The sequence below is a fragment of the Onthophagus taurus genome, chromosome 1 (assembly GCF_036711975.1).
Source record: "Onthophagus taurus isolate NC chromosome 1, IU_Otau_3.0, whole genome shotgun sequence".
NCBI lineage: Eukaryota > Metazoa > Arthropoda > Insecta > Coleoptera > Scarabaeidae > Onthophagus > Onthophagus taurus.
Window position 1 is genome coordinate 44,142,469 of NC_091966.1, and position 18,165 is coordinate 44,160,633.

The following is an 18,165-nucleotide window of genomic DNA, read 5'->3' on the forward strand; positions in this document are numbered from 1 at the left end:
TTACGTCTTTTCGATTCCCATTAAGTCACCTAAAAATTTGATTCCAATTCGATTTTTTTACGAAACAATTTCACTTTGTGTTGGAAGTAAATTACATTGACGTTTACATAATGACGACTGATTACGACCTATTCAATCCGAAAGCAACCAATTAACCAAATGAATCAACACACTACAAATGCACTTTGATCTAGGGGTTGATTCAGTAGTTTTCGGGTTCCCTTTTAGGATTCGGTTCACGAAGCGCAACCAAAACCCCATACATCGTACAGACTGTTGGAATTTCGGTGCGATGACACCCGCAAACCTATACAAACCGCGTATTTACGACGCGGGGAGTCTTTTCATCGTATCCTCAAAAATTTTATGAATTATTCAAGCTGTGCACCTAGACATTTTAGAGGATCGATTTCGTGCACAAAATAGAGCGTCAATCTTGGACATCCCTAATGCATTATCTGGCGGATGAATTCGCCACGGTGAAAATCGATTAGCAAGCCGTCAATACGCGACGTAATCCGGCGGGGGGACGTCGCGTCGGTCGTCCCACTTGTATATCCTTTCGCTCGACGATCAGAAAGCAACCGTCAACAGAGAATATTGATGTTTTGGTACGTGTATACACAGGAAGAGATATACGCATCAAACCCCTTGTTTACTTAATAACGTAATGTTTTGCGTTCGTTTAAAGCACAATTAATCCAACTAAAATCATGTAAAAATGTTAATTTAAAAGCACCCAACCGTTAATCCTCGCCGCCATCCCTCAGTTCCTCCAATTCCTCCAGTTAAAGTAAAGTTAAAGTATCGCTAGAGAAAAGCCTCAAACTTGCCTGAAGCCTAATCCAATCTCCGGGCGTTCCTCTCCATCTCCTTTGGTGAAACAATTCCAGATTCGAGTGTTCGCAAATTATCGTTGAAAAGATGAGACGACCTACGGTTCTCTTGCGGAATAAATGAAACGTTAGTAGGAAAGACCCATTGTCCCCGTCAGAACGGAATTAGCGTTCGCATACTAAAGCGGTGCTGCGGCAAGCTGCTGCTCCAAGATAAAATTTTATTTGCCCGGTGACAGAGAACGATATGAAATTAGTTGCTCCGTGCCATCTGCGGAAGCTTTCACAACGAAAGTAAGCCCCCTGCATAATCTTTTAAGACTACGTGACTCATTTTTATGATTTCAATTGAAACAAAGAATATCTTCTACTTTAATTTTACCCAAAGTTCGTTCATTAAAATTATTTTATTGTTTGGGTCGAAACTTCATTTCAATCAAATTTTGAATGTTAATCAAATGAAAGAAAGCGCGGAGACAAAGGGACTTGAATTGATGTTTAGTTAAAGACCAAATCTGCGTTTTTTAGTTGGTGAAAGTATCAATGGATGGTGCTACAATTGTTACGAACTGTTAAAACTTTTTGAGGTTATAAAGGGATGATATAAATAACTACTTTATTTAATAAAATTTATTATCCCCAATTTGAATTTAACGATTTTTAAAAATAAGATGAGAGAAAAAATTAATTACTCTAAAACGGCTTGGATTTAAGAATTGAAACTTTCTGATGTTATAAAAGGATATTTAAATACTTAAATAAAGATATAATTAAAGATTTATTTGGTTAGATAGATTTAAATTAGAATTTAGCAATTTTAAGTATGTGGTCAAAGGTACCACCAACAGATGGCACCACATATTGCTGTTGTCAAAAAATATGCAAAAATTAATTTATACAGTCCGTATAGAAATAACGCAAATAATGTTGTTATTTAAAAACGTTAGTATACATAAAAATAACAATAAATTTGATATATTATTATAATTGTTGTTTTATTGTGTTGGAGCATGCGCATTAAAAAATAGTTGGATCGATAAAGTGGTAAACTGCAACGTCTCGGCGCATGTTGTACAACAGGCTGTCGCCATTTTATAAGTATCCGTTTGTCAAAACGATCAAAAAAAGAAAATAAATATTAATAAATTGATGTAAGGCCTAAGTGTTATATTAAAGAAGAAAGGTGCAAAGCGAGTCGCATCCGGACCGTACGGCCTAGTAAAGGTAAGGAACATGTCGTCGGTGCAGAAAGAGAGTGAGAGCCGTTAAACACTTCCTTCCAACTAAAGCGAAATCCGACAAACAAAAAAATAAAACGTGTTTACAAAAAAATTACTGCTGATGCTGATGTTAATCTCGGTTTATAAAAATGCAAAATATGTAAAAGAAGCGCAAAATGTATCGCGGTTGATTCAATAAAAAGTATAAAACGCGAAAGAGACTATTCAGTAGTTTTGTGTTGTGCGATTCAAAAAGTCGTCAGTTTGTAACAGTAAGTTAGTAGTTTGGCAAAAATGTTTTCTTCCTCGAAGAGGCAAACCCATGTGTTCCTTTATGGTATACAAGGACCGTTCGCATTTCCGCAGGTAAGCTTCAGACCGTTAATGGTGTTTTTTTAGTCCACTAGCAAATTACTTGTTACATTTATTTTAGAGTATTTCCACTCTTTCAATAGATGTTCCAATTAATTTCCTACCGGACGTGTATCTAAAACACCGGCCTCAACAACAAAAGCTAGATAAACTCCAAAAAAGTGTCTTCCTTAACCGAAAAATAAATCACCTCTTATAAACACATTTTCATCGCCAAATCACCTCTTTTATATCAACTCTCATTTCGAACTACCTCATTTTCACAGTTGCCATGGACTCGGAAAGCGAGACAGAATCAAAAGGAGCCCAAAGCCCCTCTTCGACCCGTTCGAGTGTTCGCTCAGGTTCAAGATCCCCTGTGAGCGATCGATCTGTCTCTCCAAAAAATCATGTTCACTCACCATCCAGCGGAGGACCTAGATCGCCGCAAAGCGAACCACGATCGCCTAGCAGCCCACCAGGTTCCCCACCGAGCTCAGGTTATCGTCCCGTTTCGCCTTACAGCAGCCATCCTTATTCGTCACCCGTTAATTCATTTGGATCAAATTCGGCGAGGAGTAGATCTAGTTCCAGTTCATCTAGGAGTAGGTCAAATAGTCCGGAAGTGATGCAAAAAGGTGATGGGCCGAAATCACCCAAATCTCCAAAATCGCCCAAGTCACCAAACTCGCCGAAATCTCCAAGTAGCGAAAGTTCCAAAAAGTCCTCTGCCGAAAGGAGTATTAATTCTGATAAAAGTGGATCGTCTCGGGAATCTCGAAGGGCTCGAAAAAATATTAATTTGGAGGATGGAAATACGTCCGATTCAAGTCAATCGAGTGTTGATTCATCTAGTAGGAAAAATAAAAATGTTGGGAAGAATCAAGATACTCAAGCTGAAGAAATTTCAGATGGTAATTACCTATAACGTTATTAATACATTAAGTAATTACCTAATGGAACAACTAACCTAAAAAATAGAAATAATAGGTTCGTTCCCAAGGTCTATAGAACATAAGGTTACCCAATACCGATTCTCCTCGTCTGAGAGGCAAGGTGGGTCAGTGACGTAGCTGGTTCTATGAACAACACAACACAATGTGAGGTTTAATTATTTTATATAGACTGTACCACAGTATAGGCACGTATAGGCTATCTTTTATTCTGACTGTATCGAACCAGTGACGTCAATTTGCGGGGTAATAATCGATACTACAGAGGCATAGGGAATGAGGTAACCTTATGTTCTATAAACCTTGGTTCGTTCCAACCGCACAAATTTGATTCGTCGTGTACGCGTACACGACTAGTACAGGACTTTTTTCTGCGCATGTTCGTCCGTGGACACGTTCGTGTACGCGTACATTTCGTCAACGCTGTTGGAACGGTTTTCAATTTCTATGTACATTTTATATCCAACCCTGCCGATAGTTAGCGCTGCAACCACAATTTACCATTTCAAACGAAATCCATTTAATCATTTTTTTAACAATAATGAACTAAAGTAGCATTAATTACAAATGTAAAAAAAGCATAATAACCCCATAATAACCCTTACTAGAAAAATGAAATAAAAATATGCATGTTTTTTCACTTTTTTGATTAAGTTGTCTATGAAACTTATCATAAAACATACATATAAAATAAAAGTTCTTAAAAATTTGTTAAACAAAACACCAGAAACATGTAAAAGAGTGGAGAATAATCCAAATTCAAATGTACAGGTGTCCAAATTTCGATGGGTTTGCAGGGTATCTCAGTTATTATGAAAGATAGAAAGTTGCGGTTTTCGCGAACCTGAACTACTAGTTTTGTGAAACTTAGAATGGCGCAAACCAAATTTTCATAGTCCTCTTCGTTTTTGATGAGTGTTTGATATTTACGATTTTCAGACACCTCCTGTATCTCGGCTATCCGGAAACTTAGTAGAAAAGTAAAAACGGGTTCTATTAGATTTTTTCACGTGGAATCCAATGGTGCACGTAGAATTTTTCTAGTCATCACGGTTTTTGAGACAACTCAAATACTGTATACTCAACTTCTAAAATACTTAACTCTTAATAACTCAAAAACCGTGACGACTAGAAAAATTCTACGTGCACCATTAGATTCTACGTGAAAAAATCTATTAGAACCCGTTTTTACGTTTCCGGATAGCCGAGATACAGGGGTGTCTGAAAATCGTAAATTTAGAAACACTCCCTGTATGTCAAAAACGAAGAGGGCTATGAAAATTTGGTTTGCGCCATTGTAAGCTTCACAAAAAAGTAGCTCAGGTTCGCGAAAGCCGCAACTTTCTATCTTTCATAATAACTGAGATACCCTAGAAACCCATCGAAATTTGGACACCTGTACAGGGTGTCCCAATTTCGATGTCTGCATAGGCCATCTCCGAAACTAAAAGAGATAGAAAAAAAGTAGCTTACATGTCATGATCTCGTTTTTCGAGAAAATGCTAATGCCGAAAACTGCGAACAGCTATCGTCTTTTGTTTTCGCTCTATCGGCAAAAACTGAAAATTTTGCAAAAACGACAATCGCGAATATCTCACTTATTATCAAAGATGGAGTATTATAAATAAAACATTATATGGGCAACTTTTTACGAAGAATTCAGTGGCGTAGGTAGAATTTTTTTCCCATCTTTTATTTTCGAGATTTTAGACGTAACTTTATTTTTTTAAATGGAAACCATAGTTGGCTATGACTTAAAATAATTTGTTATTTTCTTCTGATAACAAATATATATAGTTTGTGGGGTATATTTCTTATAGTTATTGAATAATTAACAAAAATTCATTTTGTTCCATCTAAATCTAATGTATGTATTTAAAAGCTAATGTTGCTATGGTGATAACCATACATACTATGATTGAATATAATGTATCAATTTTTTTTGTTCTTTCTAAAACTATTGTTATGTATTTAGAACTTAATGTTGTTATGGTGATAACCATACCATGAGGGAAAGCATTGTTTCCAATTATTGCCAAAGTTTGTAGCAAGGACAGTAGAATCTAACAGGACTGCTACAACCATTGTATTTTTGTAGTCGACTACGGGTTGGTTGCCCGCAATCTACGTCACACTATTTACCACGCCTGGTAACTGTCTGTGTTTTTAGAGGTTATATGATAGACATTAATACGTCTAAAAACATAAAATTTCAAAACTAATATGAATACGTCTAGGATATAACCTCTAAAAACACACAGCAAACGCATAGACCATAACAACAGCTGGGCGTGGAAAATGGTGTGACGTAGTTTGCGGGTAGGTTGTCACAACAATGGTTGTAGCAGTCCTATTAGATTCTACTGTCCTTGAGTTTGTAGTAGTATTTAAAAATTCACTAACAACTCTGGCATTATGTGCTGGTGCTCAGTCATACTGAAAATATATCATTTGAGACATATTTAGTGGCAAATTGTGGAGCAAAGGCTCAATGTGCTGCCTTAATATATTGAGGTATTTCCCTGAGTTTAAGTTTTTATGGTAGATACTATATGCCAAAATTCTATTATCTAAAAGGACACACCATACATTGAACCCCAATCTTCTTTGAACACTCAGAGACTTCATCGGTCCAGATAACATTTTGAACAAACAGCAGATTATTTAATTTTTCTAAATATCATCTACAAAATTCTAATCTTCGATTGACATCTCCGGCGCGTAAATAATGAGTTAGCCCCGCTTTGTATGGTTTATACTTATTTCTCTATCATATGCGGGAGCAGCGGCTTTTGGGTCAGACGTCTTGTTGCAATTTCTCTTGCAGGTCATTTTGGTATGTTTTTGTATGTGGTTTGGGGAAGGACCAAATATCTATTAAATTTTCTGCTAATCGGCTGAAGGCTCTTACAGCGAGCAAAGACCAGAAAGAAGACAACCGCACGTCTTCTTTCTGGATATCTTGTGAAATAAAATTCCGCGACTAACGTCGCATTTTTATCTGACAATATATAGCATTCCATCATGTTACATTTTTCATAATTTTCAAAATTCATTGTAAAGTTTTATTCAGTTTTGTTATACTTTGACATTTAACATGCTGGTGCATCGTACCCAAGGTTTATATATTAAAGGTTGTCTAAGTTCCTATGCTGCAATACTTTGATTTTAGTTTGTGGGCGAGGGGCAAGAGCAGGAGTGTTTCGTGACGTAAGCGATCACGGATTGCGCACGCAACCTCATGGCCATATGGTGTCCCATGCATTTGTTTAATTTGAATTGCTTGGCGGTATTATTTTCCACATGTGACGTAATGCGCAGTATGGTTGCGTACGAACCTAGACAACCTTTTATATATAAACCTTGCATCGTACCAGTACATAATGCCAGAGTTGTTATCGAATTTTTTTTATGTTCCATCATAGTATGTATGGTTATCACCATAGCAACATTAGCTTTTAAATACATACATTAGATTTAGATGGAACAAAATGAATTTTTGTTAATTATTTAATAACTATAAGAAATATACCCATAAACTATATATATTTGTTATCAGAAGAAAATAACAAATTTTAAGCCATTGCCAACTATGGTTTCCATTTAAAAAAATAAAGTTACGTCTAAAATTTCGAAAATAAAAGATGGGCAAAAATTCTACCTACGCCACCGAATTCTTCGTAAAAAGTTGCCCATATAATGTTTTATTTATAATACTCCATCTTTGATAATAAGTGAGATATTCGCGATTGTCGTTTTTGCAAAATTTTCAGTTTTTGCCGATAGGGTGAAAACAAAAGACGATAGCTGTTCGGAGTTTTCGGCATTAGCATTTTCTCGAAAAACGAGATCATGACATGTAAGCTACTTTTTTTCTATCTCTTTTAGTTTCGGAGATAGCCTATGCGGACATCGAAATTGGGACACCCTGTACAGGGTCTGTCACGACGAGCTGAGTCTATATGTATATGGCAAACTACCTGCACTATTTTTGTGAAAATTTGCATATGGGTTTACCCGAAGTTCTCGTTTCAGCTCAAATATTTTCAGATTTCTCCAACTTCCGGTTATACCGGAAATGGACCCTAACTTCGTTATTTTAACAACTTTTATTGAATTTTCGAGATCCCCGCCAAATTTTAATACAATTTGATATAAGTAATCATATGTCTTTCATGTCATTTTTCAATTATTTCAGTCTTTTCGAAAATTTTGGCAGATGCAACCCTTCACAATAAATATAATTTTTCGAAATTACGGTCGAGTCCGGCCAAATATTGTCAAAGTTTGCACAGAGACGACCCACAGCTTACATAATACTTGAAAAGGAACCCCAAATTGGGGTTGCCATTTAAAAAGATGAAATTTTCGACTTTTCGAGATTCGGGGCAAATTTCTGATAACTCTGTATAATTTTTCAAAAAACTTTTAAAGGGTTATGTAACCTGTGGGTCCTCTCTGTGCAAACCCTGAGAATATTTGGCCGGACTCCTGTAATTTCGAAAAATTACTTTCATTATGAAGGGTTGCATCTGCCATAATTTTCGAAAAAACTGAAATAATTCATAAATGGTGCACTCTAGACATATGATGACTTGTATCAAATTGTATTAAAATTTAGTGTGGATCTCAAAAATTCTATAAAAATTGGTGCATTCCATTTAAAATAACGAAGTTGGGTCCATTTCCGGTATAACCGGAAGTTGGAGAAAACTGAAAATATTTTAGCTGAAACGAGCACCTCGGATAAACGCTATATACAAATTTTCAGAGAAATAGTGCCAGTAGTTTTCCACATAGATATAAGCTGTGTTTGGTACACTTGCTATAAATACTCCTAGTGTAGCAAGTGTAGTGCAGTTGACAACTCTCAGTTTTCAACACATTTTCAAAGTGCATAAGTGTAACAATTTTAGGTGTTTGGTAAAACGGATTATTATGACAGTTATAGGTTATGTAATCTTTATTATTTCTGTAGGAAGTTGAATAATTTATTATTGATCAAAGAATCAAGATGAATAAATTAAAAAAGGAAATGTTGCCTGTAGTTTTCCCCCTTCATCATAAATTATTCTTACATTTAACTGTCTTTCAATTTTAGCCATTATATTTAACCGCAGAACTTCCTATTGGGTTGTTAATTTTAATTGAATAGAACGTTTTCTACAAATCAAACTGTTATTTATTGTTTTTACTAGCTTACAATATTTTATTTCTGTTTAAATAAATCTAACTTTGACACTTTCAAAAAACTAAATACGTCTTAAAGGTTATGTCGACTTACACTACACTTCCTACACTTGCCGGCGAGTCGGTGTGAAAAGTGTCTGCGCTTTTAAAACGCAATCGCTTACCAAACGCGGCGGCACTATCTACACCAGTCTACCAAACACTATTTTTAAGAAAAAGTGTGCACTGGTGTACGTTAGTGCAAGATACCAAACAAAGCTATTGACTCAGCTCGTCGTGACAGACACGCTTGATGGTAAAGATACCCATAAGAGATACAAACAGACCGGCTGCACAATTGGAAATGAGTTATGCGCTGTTATGCGCAAGCGCTAAAGAACGTGACAAACCGTACATCGTCGAAACCAGGTACGCATTTGACTTGTCGCGGACGCGTACATGAACGCGTCCGACGCTCGTTGGAACTCATGACAACTTGTCGCCGACCAGTCCGCGGCACGTCCACGGGTCGGATGGAACAGCACTTTTCAACTGCGCAGGCTGGTGACTGTCAATTGGCAGTCAAAAGTGCGGTTGGAACGAACCTAATGTCATTGTGACGCGCCGTTTTTACTAAATTAAACTTTTTTAGAAAATATTTTTAACAGCAATGAGTACCAATCCGTTTTTGATCATTTTAAATAGTTCAAAACGATTTAAACATTTTTACTACAATGTATCTAATTTTCGGATATTATGATTAATTTTTTTCTTTCAAAAGGTGATATGGAATCGGATCATGAAAAACCACAGAGTCCAGAAGCGAAAAAAGAATCGATAAACATCACTCACGACGATTTATCAGACGTTTCCGATTTAGATGATTCAATAGGATGTCATTCTGAGGAAGAAGAAGAAGAACATAAAGAGGATAAAATCGAAGATGAAGAAGAAGAACAAATTCCCGCCGATCCTAAGCCGACCGAAACGGAAGTAAAAAAGGTTTCTGAAAAAACGAGTAAAGCTGAAGAAGGCGAAGAACAACTCGATTTTGAAGCGGAAGATGGTGAATGTCAAGATCAAGAGCCGACGAAAGATGAAGATAAAGAAGCTGTTGCCCAAAAAGTGGAGGAAAAAGATAAAAAAGAAGAAAAGGATGAATTAGAAGAGGGGGAGGTAACTGATGAGGATGAAGCTCGACCTGAAGAAACTGAACCGAGACCGGTTTGTCGATTTTTTTCGAGGGGGCAATGCACTTGGGGTGCAAGTTGTCGGTTTCTTCACCCAGGTGTAACAGATAAAGGAAATTACACCATGTTCGAAATGATTAGACCAGTTATTCCGGGTGAGTACGGTCGTGAAGAGCGAATGTACCGTCCTGAACCCCCGATGGTAGAATCGGCTTGGGAACGCGGCTTAAGAACAGCAAAAGAAATGTTAAGGAAGTCTATGAAAAGGAAAGAACAAGATATTGATTTTGAAGAGAAAAAAATGAACCTTAGTTTAGCTCAAGAAGAATTTGATAAAGAAAATGGTTATTACGCTAGGGCCCCATCGCCTGAGCCACGATACGTAATGAGACCACACCATCCGGTTCCCGCTGAATATCCTCCTATTGCTCGACCACCACCTCCCGAAGAATACTACGGACGACGTCAAGTTTTGTACGAACCCGAATTTCAGCCAAGAGAAAGAGTGCGCCCATCTTACAGAGAATTACCACCACATCGTATGCCGGATTATTACAACAATAAATACGAAGAAGAAGCACCCGGACAATCTTCATCAAAACCGCGGCGACCAAAACGCGAAGTTATCGTTCAAAAAGTACCGGAAGAACGTCCGCAAGGTAGAGGAGACGAATGGTCGGATCCGTGGATGAGATCAAAATCCCCTGGAACGAGAAAAGGAAGGAAGAGATCATACAGTTCTGGTTCGAGTTATTCATCAAGTAGCTCATCGAGATCTTCTTCACGATCGAGTCGAAGTTCATATAGTTCTCGATCGAGAACCTCTAGGCATAAGAAAGAAAATCGTTCACATCGACCAAGGCAAGCGGTTTCACCGTCGGTTATTGTTTCCGAAAGAAAAGCTGCTAATGAACGTGCTGCTCTTATGAATCCACCAGCACCAAAGAAAAAGGCTTTATCACCAGGTAAATTAATTCAAAATTACTTTGAATTAAAAAAGAATATTGTAATTAAATCAATTAATTCTTTTGTTAGGTATGATGCGTGTTGGTGCTCAAAACCCACCACCACCATCCAAATCCGATTTGGGGCGTACAACGAGCAAATTAGCTATCGCAGCAGCTTTAGCTCGAGTAAAAGGTAGAAGGCGTTCGTCTCGTTCATCATCCGAGTCATCCGGTTCAAGTTCAAGCGACTCTGATTCTTCAGGATCGAGCAGTTCTACGAGTAGAGATGGGAGTCCTCCACCTCGACGTAAGTTAACTCACCAACTTGTAGTAGGTAAACTATTTAAGAGCGTTTGTAGGTGTTGATTTAGCGATGGCATTAAAAGCTCAAGCGATGGATGTTTTGAAAGGTGGTACGGAAAAGAAACAAATTAAATTGAATTTAAAAAATCCGGTTGGAGTAAGAAAACCAGAAACGGGTGATGTTAGGAAAATTGAGAGTTCAGGGGGTGGTGGGAAAAAGAGGGTTGCTGCTTCACCACCTTTGGTCGATCCTAAAGCAGCGTCTAATAAAAAGGCAACATCGAGAAGGGAGGAATTGTTGAAACAATTAAAGGCGGTGGAAGATGCTATTGCTAAAAAGAGATCGAAAGTTAATTGATTGCAAAAAAATTAATTGGAGGGAGATTAATGACAAAAAAAGGTAATGATGGTTTATTATTTTATATTATTATTGTTAGGATTTAAATGTGAAGCACAATGAAGTTATTTTCGTTCTTTTTTTATATTTTTTTTGTAACAGTTTCTCGTATCTTGTGAATAACTGTGAGATTTATTTCTTTTTTTTTTTTTTTAATTAGGATAAATCTTTTAATGTTGAGTGATGATAAGATCGTTACTATAAGTAATTAACTAATTTTCTTTTCTTGAAATTAATTATTTCTTCATAATAATCAATAACTGTCGAGTATTTACTCTAATTAAGAAATACTTTGAAGAAAACAATTAAATCATAAAAATAAAACGTTAACAAATAGTTGTTAGTTTTAAAAATGTAACGATAATTGAAGTTTTCTTTTTTATGATTTACAGTGTTTATTATATATAACGTTGTAAATAAATGCATTTGGATTTAAAAGAAAAGGTAATTTTATTTATGAAAAGAACCTGCTTCCTAAAAGGAATTCCTAAGAAATCTTTATTTAAATATTATAATTTTGTTACAGTTCAATATGTTAATGAATTAACCTTGAAATTCAATGAACTAGAAAAATTCCACATCTAGATTTTAAATTTTTGAACAACTTTAAAGAAAAACTAACATTGTTAGTAATGGTAATAGCAATTGCTATAATATGATTGGCATTTGAACGAATTATTGAAACATTATAGACAGCGATCAAGCATATTTTCGTCATTCTGGTTATGTTAACCTGTAGATGTTATCAGTATCAACTTGCAGTATTTAGAGTGTAACATAGTGTAATTAGTGAAGATACTTACAACAGTATCTGAATCAATGTAATTAATTTTTATTCTCATCGAATCTTAGAATTTGCAATGTTTAGTATCTGGGTCATTCTCAGAAAGGGTGGAAAAAAGGTTTATAAGAAAAAAAAATCGTGTAATTAGTTTTGTAGGTTATATATTTATCGAAGAAAACATATTAGTATAACAAAAGTTTTGTACTTTGAGAATATAATTAAATAATGTTAAGTTTAGAGGTAACGGAGTTGACAAATAATAATTTAATTCCAAGTTTTGTTCCTAACATCTCAACTTATTGCATACTAAACTCAATGGCATATCATCATCCAATGATGATGAATCTGTATATACAACGCTATAACGTAGAGCTGTTCTATACTCCTTAGATCCAAGTTATAGTGTGAGCAAAGCTGGCCGGGTTCACAACACAGACATGTCAGTTCTCTGAAAGTAAGTCTATTCCTTATTTATTGATCCAGGCTACTTTCATCGTACCTTTAAACATAGGAATATTTTCTGGGATCAGTTCGTCGATTATAGGGATTAGTTTTTCATCGATACGAAAGATCTTGATCCCTTTTATTGAGTTTTGTAAGACTTTTACTAAAGTATCGTAATCTGGTGTGGATACTTTTAATATACAACTAAGGTATGAAAAGTGTGGTAAGGTTGCTTGACAGACTTTACCACGCCGCAGTTATATCTAAGATATCTGATGCTTTAAAGAGCCAAAGTGTGCAGATTGTACTTTTTCAGTATATTTCCAGAAGTAATTTTTAGAAAAATCCATATGGATCAAGATTTTATCAACAGATAAATTCTTTTTCACTACATTTATACACCGATACTGATGGATATACTCCTGAGGTGCAACATATATGTATCTCGGAATAGATTGTATCAATTCTGTAACTACTTGGTGTTTTTCTAGCTGCCTTTTTTGCTTGGTAAGTTTCTTACTATGTTCCCTCTATTCTTCCCTTTTACGTCTTTTATCTGGATCTGTTAACATTGATATCTTTTTTATTTTATCGTAATTCACTCTGCGATGATACCGCTGTCTTTCCTTCAATTTAGCAATTTCATAAGCCTCAGGATCATTTTTTCGTTGCGCTCTCAGTTTTCTCAAAGCATCCCTCTTCTTTTAATTGCATATTTTCTTTTACTTTGATGTTGTAACCGCAGCCTCACTTAAGACCTTACCTCTAGTTTTCACATTTTGGAACAAAAGAATAATAAAACGTAAAATCGAAATTATACTCAAAATTAGATCTCGTCTAAAGCAAGAGAAACATGGTGCATATAAATTTGGAAATTATCACATTTGAGCGCTGTTTTCTTTTTCTTTAACTTTTAACTAAATGTTGGATACATTGAAAATAAAATATTTACAGTACATAATGCGTTGTAACTGTTAAATGTGGCTGTAAATGCTACTGCCTAACATTAGTAACGGAGTTGAAATTCACGGAGTTGAGAAAACGCGCTTTCAAAAATATTCAAAATTAAACTAAATTAGATTTTATGCTGATAGTTGTATACCGTGTTCGTATATTTTTTAGTAATTTACTTAATGTAATTACAGTAAGAAATCACTTAAACTTTACCTTTCACGACAGGTAACGGAGTTGAGAAACCGAATAGCCAGAAAATATTTGTAGAAATCAATCAAAATCTTGAATATATTCAGCGTGTCAATTTTATATTTTTTAACAGTTATTGTGTCATACTAATATTAACTTCCCTGTGCAGTGTTAACAATGAGCCGGGTAACCATAGCGACACGAATATTTATATTAGAAGATGTGGTAACGGAGTTGAGATTAAAACGAGGGACACAACATTTTCGAGATTAATTTAAAACCAAAATGTATAACAAATTGCAAACCATCTTCAAATCGATTTGTTAATTACCCCATATAAAAAAGACAGTAATAAAATGATATAATACTATTTTATTTCCGATTTAGAAATAGTTTTAGTTGCAATTTTACCAGAGGGACACCTGAATATTTAATGAAGTGCGAACCAACTTTTAAAAATTTTTGAATTTTGTGTACATAAAATATTTGTTACTTTAATGTAACTTAATGAAGTAATACTAATGAGTCTCACCATATAGCTTTTTGCTCGAATGAATGTACTTATCTCAGTATATAAGATTTGATATTAGAGGGACACTTTTTTAGCCCTTCTGAGAACGACCCATCTGATTCTGAGATAAAATTTGTCGCCCGTTTCTTGTTGGCGGTTCGATTCCAAGGTTTATAAAGGTAAGAGGCTAAGAAATTGACGATAACCCGAATCAATTCATTACGTCATCAATAGTAAATGAGGTTTTCGGTACATGAATAATACAATAACACTAGTTAATTCCAATAAATGTGAGACTTATTCATGAATTGAGAGAATATGAATGGCATTTTAACAAATCATTGGAATATTGCTGCCAGAAGATTACTGATTGTGGTATCAAAGCAACTGTTCTGTAATTATTGCAGTTTGTTGGTTAGCTGTTTTTATAAATAACTAGTGATTCGCACTGTTCAGTTGGCCATTGTCTTGTGCTCCTTATTTTTGAGGATAAAGTGTATACATGCCATTCCTTGGGTGGTATGAATAAAGGAGAGTAAAACCTTATACTCGCAAAATTTCGAGCATTTGCTACATATTTTATGAATAAAAATGTAAGTAAAAGCTTTTACTCAACACTTTCCTCTGAGCATGAGCATCTACTTACTTTTAAGCATATGCTCCGATTGATATGAATAAAACGGAGGTTTTGCTTCACATTTTGAGCATATGCTCGATAAAATGTGCATCTAGTTCAGTACTAGATGCACCCTTTCAGTGGTCGGTAATAATGGCAGAGTTTATTAATTTACGGGCAGAAAAACATTACAAAGTACGAAGAGGAGCTGATAACCGAGATTTTAAATCACTTTACCGGTTTGAGGAAGAAAATTTGCATTACATTGCAACACACTTTATGGGCGAGAACAACGAAAGAAGAGGAGGTGCTCTTTCGTCGGACCTTAAAATTAAGATATTTTTACGGTATATGACCAATCCTGGTTTCCAAACTGGTGTTGCTGAAGAATTGGGAATTCATCAGTCGACAGTATCAAAAACAATTACGTTCGTGATTAACAAAATACTCGAAAAAGCTCCTTTATGGATCAAATTTCCGTCAACGTTGAACCAAGTAAACGAAGCACAGGAGAGGTGGCAGGAGACATTTCAATTTCCATGTGCGATAGGCGTAATTGATTGCACACACGTTCAAATATTGAAACCTATCCATCACGGTGATGAATACATCAACAGAAAGGGGTTGGCGACTTTAAATGTGCAAGCAACGTGCAACTCCAAAGAAATCTTTACTAGTGTTGATGCAAGTTGGCCGGGTTCTGTGCATGACGCTAGAATTTGGAGAAATTCTGAAACACGTTTGATTATGCAACAATTCCCTGGTGCAATATTATTAGGAGATGACGGTTATGGTTTGGAACCGTGGCTAATGACACCATTTCGGAACCCAAATAACGAATCTGAAAGAACTTACAACAGATTGTTTAAGAAAGAAAAGGTGATTATCGAAAGATGTTTCGGCCAACTTAAGCGAAGATTTCCAATTCTAAAATATATGTGCCGTGTTAAATTGGAAAGAGTCCCTTCCGTTATTGTTTGTTGCATTGTACTACACAACATTGCCAAATATTTAGGAGATGCAGATTTTCCAGATGATGATGATGAAGAAAATCTCAATAACGGCGAAGAATATGAATTAGAAGAAGATCGTCTTCTTCAGCGTGCAAGAGAGCGAAGACTTGAAATAGCTGATGTTATCTTTACACAGAATTTGAGGTAGAAGTTTGTGTATTATAAGAGTTTGAAATAATTAAAATAAAAAACATATATATTGATATTTTTATTAAGTACTTATGCTTTACAAATTTAAATATACAAAAAAATATTTTTATCTACAACTATTGAATTATCTATTCGTTATACAATTGATTTTTGACGGGTAATGACACTCATTACCCATGACAGACAAAGTGTTGAATAATGAGGCCATTATTCCACACTTCTGACACTGCCTACTAATCAAAAAATAAAATATTAACAGAAATGACAGCTTTCTTATATTGAGGTTATGTCTGAAATGTCTATCAAGTTTATTTTTTTTTTCGTTTTTTTGATTTTTTTTTCAAAATTAAATAGTTGTAGATAAAGTATAGTATTCAAATTGCGTATAATGGATGTTACCCACTCAGATTACAACACTCGCTCGTGTTGCAACTTCTTCTTCGTGGGTAACAGCCGCCATTGTACGCTTGTTGAATAATATACTATTATGCGCCGTACAACAATAACAAAAATAAAATGCTTCTGGTACAAATTATAACCCTTAAGAATGTAATGTTTTATTTATGTTAAATAAAGAGAAAATTCTTAGTATGAAATGTTTTTTTTAATTCCTACAATAACTCAGAAAAAAAACGTGTTATATGAAATAAAGATAAAATTCTTGTATGGCAAGTCTTTTTCCTACAATAGCCCTTAAGAAAAATCATTTTATAAAAATAACAAATATCCCTTAACAAAAAACATGTTTTGTAAATGTAATCTTTGCATGGAATCATATCATATTGTTAGTACCAAAGTATCTATCTAAACCAAATTTATTATTTCTTTAAAGCACTGCGTACCTAGGTACATCATTATCGTTTTCGTTTCCATCAGGCTCATAATAAGAGCGACCGGTATTGGATTTTTGCATCATTTCTCGATAATACTGCCTTTGAACACGAGTGGTCTCCAATTGTTCGATAAGTACCAATCGTTGCAATTCCTGAGTAGTGAGTTTGGAAGTTTCTTCTGTTTCATATGTTTCTAAATTCTTCTTCGTTTGATGTTTTGTAGGTCGAGGTGGCACAAGGGAAGCTATTTGGGGACTAAATTCATCCGTCTGCGCAGACTCAAGCAATATAGAAGATGATAAATCTTCGTTGTTTTTGTTTATTTTGGTGGTAGGAGGTCCAATACTTTTTGCTCCTATAATAAAAACGGAACATATTTAGCCATTAGTTTAAAATTATGAATGAAAATAACTACCTATTTCATATTTCGTACAAATTTTTAGTGTTTCAAAGAGCCATTTTTTATACATCTAGTTAGGTAAGTTATGTAAAGAATTAACTTTAACAAAGTTTTATGAATATATACGCGATACATATATTTGTATAACATAAACAGGTTAAATAAAATACATACTTACCAGGAATTTTGCTTATAGTCGGATTATCCTCTCCATCCATTAATTCGTGCAAAATTTTTTCCCACTGGCATAAAACGGTTTTTTTATTCCCGGTTTTGTTTTTGTCCACTTTGCTTTTTAGCCTCGTTTTCATATTGTTTACTTTTTTCATCAATTGAGAAGAGGTTAATGGTTTTCCCAATTGACGTTCTAGCTCAAGAACTGATTGCCTCAAGGCTTCATCTTTCAATGTTTTTTTCTGCGGAATTTGTGTTTTCCATGACCTTTTTTGCAACTGCAATGCTACTAGCAAATTGTTGCTTGATACATCGTCACCATTTTCTTCTGCCGACATTGTTGTCTTACAAATTACTGGTTTATACAAAGCATTAAACTTCTAAGGGTATAATTCAGTATGTTAGGTTAGGTAAATAAACACAAACATCAAATACTAAGAGCGTAAGTATAACAACTGCGGCACCGATTTATACAAGTCACGACGAGTTAGACGAGCAAATCCTCATTTGATCTAAGCAGATGCTCATAAGTAAAAGCAAATCATTATTCATACAAATCGGAGCAAATGCTTATACTCGGACCTTTTACTTTCAGCATAAGCTTATAGCTGTTGCTTATACTTAAGAGCATTTGCTCGCTTTTTATTCATACCACCCCTTGTCTTTCTCCCTTGGTTTTGTAGATTTCGGCAGATATCCCATCTAATAATTTGTGAAATACGTTAACAATA

The 18,165-nt window shown here is 35.1% G+C and overlaps 3 protein-coding genes across 4 annotated transcripts; 2 read left to right on the forward strand and 1 right to left on the reverse strand.

The window, feature by feature from the left end:
• The first annotated feature begins 1,880 nt into the window (after positions 1–1,880).
• Positions 1,881–11,584, forward strand: LOC111416484 (zinc finger CCCH domain-containing protein 18). Of its 2 annotated transcripts, none has more exons than XM_023048521.2 (5): positions 1,881–2,060; positions 2,695–3,321; positions 9,311–10,684; positions 10,755–10,973; positions 11,026–11,584. In XM_023048521.2, the coding sequence occupies exons 2-5, from the start codon at positions 2,700–2,702 to the stop codon at positions 11,325–11,327; spliced, it is 2,517 nt and encodes an 838-aa protein (XP_022904289.2). In that variant the 5' UTR covers positions 1,881–2,060; positions 2,695–2,699; the 3' UTR covers positions 11,328–11,584. The 2 variants fall into 2 exon arrangements, with proteins under 2 accessions (XP_022904289.2, XP_022904290.2); XM_023048522.2 differs by having other exon boundaries at positions 1,895–2,422.
• A 3,433-nt stretch (positions 11,585–15,017) lies between these two features.
• On the forward strand, positions 15,018–16,025 carry LOC111417881 (putative nuclease HARBI1). The gene has a single exon (XM_023050283.2). The coding sequence runs from the start codon at positions 15,018–15,020 to the stop codon at positions 16,023–16,025; it is 1,008 nt and encodes a 335-aa protein (XP_022906051.2).
• A 497-nt stretch (positions 16,026–16,522) lies between these two features.
• On the reverse strand, positions 16,523–18,122 carry LOC111419270 (uncharacterized). The gene is made up of 2 exons (XM_071201426.1): positions 17,439–18,122; positions 16,523–17,215 (listed from the first exon to the last, which is right to left on the reverse strand). Exons 1-2 carry the CDS (start codon positions 17,770–17,772, stop codon positions 16,854–16,856), a joined length of 696 nt encoding a protein of 231 aa, XP_071057527.1. The 5' UTR covers positions 17,773–18,122; the 3' UTR covers positions 16,523–16,853.
• Between the last annotated feature and the right edge of the window lie 43 nt (positions 18,123–18,165).

What these genes read in the sequence shown, in the direction of transcription:
- LOC111419270 (XM_071201426.1), bottom strand. Translation starts at nt 17,772, where the DNA reads ATGTCGGCAGAAGAAAATGGTGACGATGTATCAAGCAACAATTTGCTA. An exon ending in GACTATAAGCAAAATTCCTG is followed by an intron (nt 17,216 to 17,438) that starts GTAAGTATGTAT and finishes TTTTTATTATAG; the next exon opens with GAGCAAAAAGTATTGGACCT.
- LOC111416484 (XM_023048521.2), top strand. Translation starts at nt 2,700, where the DNA reads ATGGACTCGGAAAGCGAGACAGAATCAAAAGGAGCCCAAAGCCCCTCT. An exon ending in AGCTGAAGAAATTTCAGATG is followed by an intron (nt 3,322 to 9,310) that starts GTAATTACCTAT and finishes TTCTTTCAAAAG; the next exon opens with GTGATATGGAATCGGATCAT. An exon ending in GAAAAAGGCTTTATCACCAG is followed by an intron (nt 10,685 to 10,754) that starts GTAAATTAATTC and finishes TTCTTTTGTTAG; the next exon opens with GTATGATGCGTGTTGGTGCT.
- LOC111417881 (XM_023050283.2), top strand. Translation starts at nt 15,018, where the DNA reads ATGGCAGAGTTTATTAATTTACGGGCAGAAAAACATTACAAAGTACGA.